The sequence below is a fragment of the Morone saxatilis genome, unplaced genomic scaffold (assembly GCF_004916995.1).
Source record: "Morone saxatilis isolate NCDOM2014 unplaced genomic scaffold, NCSU_SB_2.0 Contig8, whole genome shotgun sequence".
Lineage (NCBI taxonomy): Eukaryota > Metazoa > Chordata > Actinopteri > Moronidae > Morone > Morone saxatilis.
Window position 1 is genome coordinate 24172381 of NW_023340257.1, and position 3702 is coordinate 24176082.

Consider the following 3702-nt stretch of genomic DNA (forward strand, 5'->3'; position numbering starts at 1 on the left):
CTTCATTTCTGGCCTTTTTCTAGCCTTCCATCATTATTTATGGAAGGTTACATAAGATTGCAGCCCAAATAATCTCTATGATTAACTATTTGTGTGTGAGCCTTTATGGACTACTATAAAGGATAAAGCCTTTATAGTATATGCTCCATGAGCAGTAAAATGCAATATCACTTGCTGTCAGTCAATGGACCTAAACATTGTGTTTTACCATAGGGCCAAGTAGCAAAGACGCCAGATGACTGAGTTACTTTTTAGCTTGTTGTTGTTGTGATATGTTGGTATGAACCTGCGAATAGCACTATAAATGAACTTTAAATGTTGAACAGGCTGCATTTTTATCCATTATTTTTCTTGAACCAACTGATTGTTGTATTTGTGTTTTCAATTAGATTTAATGTTCAAAATGTGCTATTACTATGTTTTGTTATTGTCATCTAAAAGTTAATTGGCAGAATCAGCAGTATCTTGCTTCAGTACAGATCTGTCAATTCTTTAATAATGTGATTCAAGGATTTCTTGGAAAACGTTTTTTAATCAAAATTTTAGTAATTCCTTGTAGTAAAAACCAAATATTGCCCAGTTTATCATTTTTAGAGTTGCAATATTGTTATCAGCCTCAAAATCCAGTACATGTCATGCATTTTTTAAAGGAAGACCTGTTTTGCAAAAGTATATAGTAGGAGAAATGAGTTAGTAAATTATAACGCCTGGTCTTTTCTGTGCTTTTTTTTTGTGTGTGCAGGGAGTGACGTACTGCGGTGAAAGCTCTGCCAGCAGTCTGACCATGGCTAACGTCCCCTGGCACCAGGAAGTGGTTGCCTTCGTCCAGCAGCTGGCTGACATGTTGCCACAGTATGAGATCGCCTGCGAACACGAGCACTCCAACTGTCTGCTCATCGCACACACCAAGGTACGGACTTAGCTTCAGAGGATCAGACATAACATATCGCATCTGCAGCCTTCTCCAATTTAACATAGTGAGCATACTGAAAACGGAAATAGTTCAAATGCATGCGTAGGTCACAGCGTAAAAAACATTCCTACCAGGTATTAAGTCCTCCGTAAAATTTGTTTTTTAAATTACAAGAGGTTTCTAGTCCAGCACATTTCACATCAGTAGCATAAAATGTAGAATACTGAGCTGATAAAGAATCAATCTACCATCTAGCTTAGATGGTAGTTTGATGGTGGTTTTCCAACTTGAAATTGAAAAAAGCATTTATTAATTGATTTAGTCAAATTAATTAGCCACTTGTTCATTTGTCTTTGTTTGGCAACAAGCTGTGTTTATCCTGTTTGTACACTTGCTATCAGTTAAGTTTGCTGCATCAAAATATTATCATTCATTCAGACACAGGAAACAGGTCATTGGCCTTAGAAAGATAAATACATAATTTCAGGGCTAAAATATGTTAGTGGTCCCTTTTAGGCCTGCAAATAATGATTATTATTTTCATTACCAATTAATCTGTCAATTAGTTGTTTGGCCAGAAGATTTTGTTTCTTAAAGCCCAAGGTCACGTCCTCAAATGTCTTGTTTATTTGGTTTTGCTCCACAAAACCAGAAGATATACAGTTTTACTGGGTCATAGAACACTAAATAAACCCCAAAAAAAAAAACAGTTTCATTTATTATCAAAATTACTTGGGCAATTTAATTGATTCATTTTGGACTAATCGTTTTTGGAAGCTCTAGTCCCTTTACCTTCTGCTTGTTAAGGGGAACCAGAAATTGCAAAGCACAATGGAGATTTAAAAAAAAAAAAAAAAAACTTACAATGTAGATTGCTACACTCTAATCTTTGATGACCATGCATGTCCATTAGATGTAACAAATCTGCTGTATATTTATTAGGTTTGCAGCAACTTGCTTCTTCATATGCTGTTGCACATTAGGCATTTTCTAAGTTATCACTTCATTTCAATGTACCCAGACAGTGGATTCTTGTTATTAAGCCATTCCCTTCACACATAATAATGAATAATGTGTACCTTTGGTGTTCTTCTTTGATCTGTTGGGAATTCTGCAGCCAGTTCTTTTCAAACACACACATCATTATCATCCATTATCTTTTCAAAGTAGCTAGACCAGCTCAGAAGAACTCACTGTAGGCTTCCTAGTTTTGTTTTGATTTAATCTGTTTTATAATTTATATAACATAGATCTCCTGTCTGCCTTCCTTTGGAAATATGCAAACCATCGAGTGGTTTATTCTGGCCACCCGCCCCGGAGAGTATCAAGCCAGTGGGTGGGTTCTGCCAAGGCAACTTGTCCGTCAATAATTAATGAATGATTAAATTGGCCATCTTGGCTCTTTCTGACAGAGTAGAAATTCAAGCCAGCCCAGCTTGGCCACCCACACGTCCTTATCGCACCACACAAACACACATAAACCATGAACATCGGTGGCTCTGTGTTATTCAGTTTGATTTAAAGGAGGTACTTCCACCCTAAAAACGTGTTTTGAGCTGTAAAGTGAATTAATAAGTATTATTTTTATATATATAATATATAATATATAATGTATACTGACCGAGATGCATCATTCACAGGAGTTTATGCTAGTTTTTGCTAACCCTCGACTTAGTATTTTTCTATTCTGGTGCAGTGGTTTAGACGTGTGCTTTAGACGGCTATGGAGACACCAGCAGTTTACCTTGATCCCTCGCACAGAAACACACACACACACACACACACACACACACACCAGATAGTTAGTCTCTCTGAGCCGCTAGCTTAGCTACAACACAGTCGTTAACTCAGCCACAACACAGAATACACACAGAAACTTTTAAAAACGGCTATCAAAGAGCTTTGAGTGACTGTAAAATCTCCACCGGACTCTCTGTGTTTCCAGCGTGAACATGGAGAGTCTGACAGCAGCTGCTCATTAGCTCTGACTGACAGCCACTGTCTCTGCTACGCTGCTGTGGTCAGTCTGTCAATCACTCCGGTCACTGTCCTTTGCAGGTCCCAGATACATTTTTTTAATTTACTAAGAAGAAGGGGGGTTGCAGAACTGAAGGGTGTAGTTACACTTTATTTAGACGGGTTTTCTACTACGTAGTGAAATGCTAATTTAATATTTTCAACTTACTTTTCTGAGAAACCCCCAAAAATCACTGGTTTTGTCAGTCAGGGCACTCTGAGGGCCATTCCAAAACCTTCAGCTTGCATCTCTTGAGGTATGTTTAGGATCAGTATCCTGTTGTTGGAGTTTTCTGGTATTTAGTAGAATCCATTATATCCTCCACCCGTGCAATGTTTCCTGTGCCAGTGGCTGCACCATAAGCCCAAAGCATGACAGATGCTTTTTTCGTCAAACATACATGCAGAGTTTTATTTTACCTTCATCAGTGCTGTGGACTGATGAAGGTACATGGGGGTTTTGATTTGAGTTTTCTTTGTTTTTCAGTTCTCATGACCTCCACAGTTTCCATAAATTGTCACGTCTTAATTACATTTCAGACTGTGGAAAGTGAAAGCTGACAAAGCTTTACTATTTCTTGCAACCTTCTCCTGCATTGTGGACATTCAGTCTTACACAGACACTAGCTTAGCTAAAGACTCATATTAAAAAAAATTAGTCATGCGCGTTCTGTAAGGTGTTGATTTTAAAATGCAATTATAAAATGTGTTTCTGTTTTATACAGATAAACTGACATGCAGGCACATGTATAAAAGTAAACAAAGATCATCAT

The 3702-nt window shown here is 37.6% G+C and overlaps 1 protein-coding gene across 1 annotated transcript in view; it reads left to right on the forward strand.

The window, feature by feature from the left end:
* The window catches only part of tyw1 (tRNA-yW synthesizing protein 1 homolog (S. cerevisiae)), a gene marked incomplete in the record, with an annotated part of 55465 nt that overhangs the window by 47168 nt on the left and 4595 nt on the right, over positions 1–3702 (forward strand). The window contains 1 exon segment of the mRNA XM_035680049.1: positions 743–910. Coding sequence (XP_035535942.1) covers positions 743–910 — 168 coding nt within the window.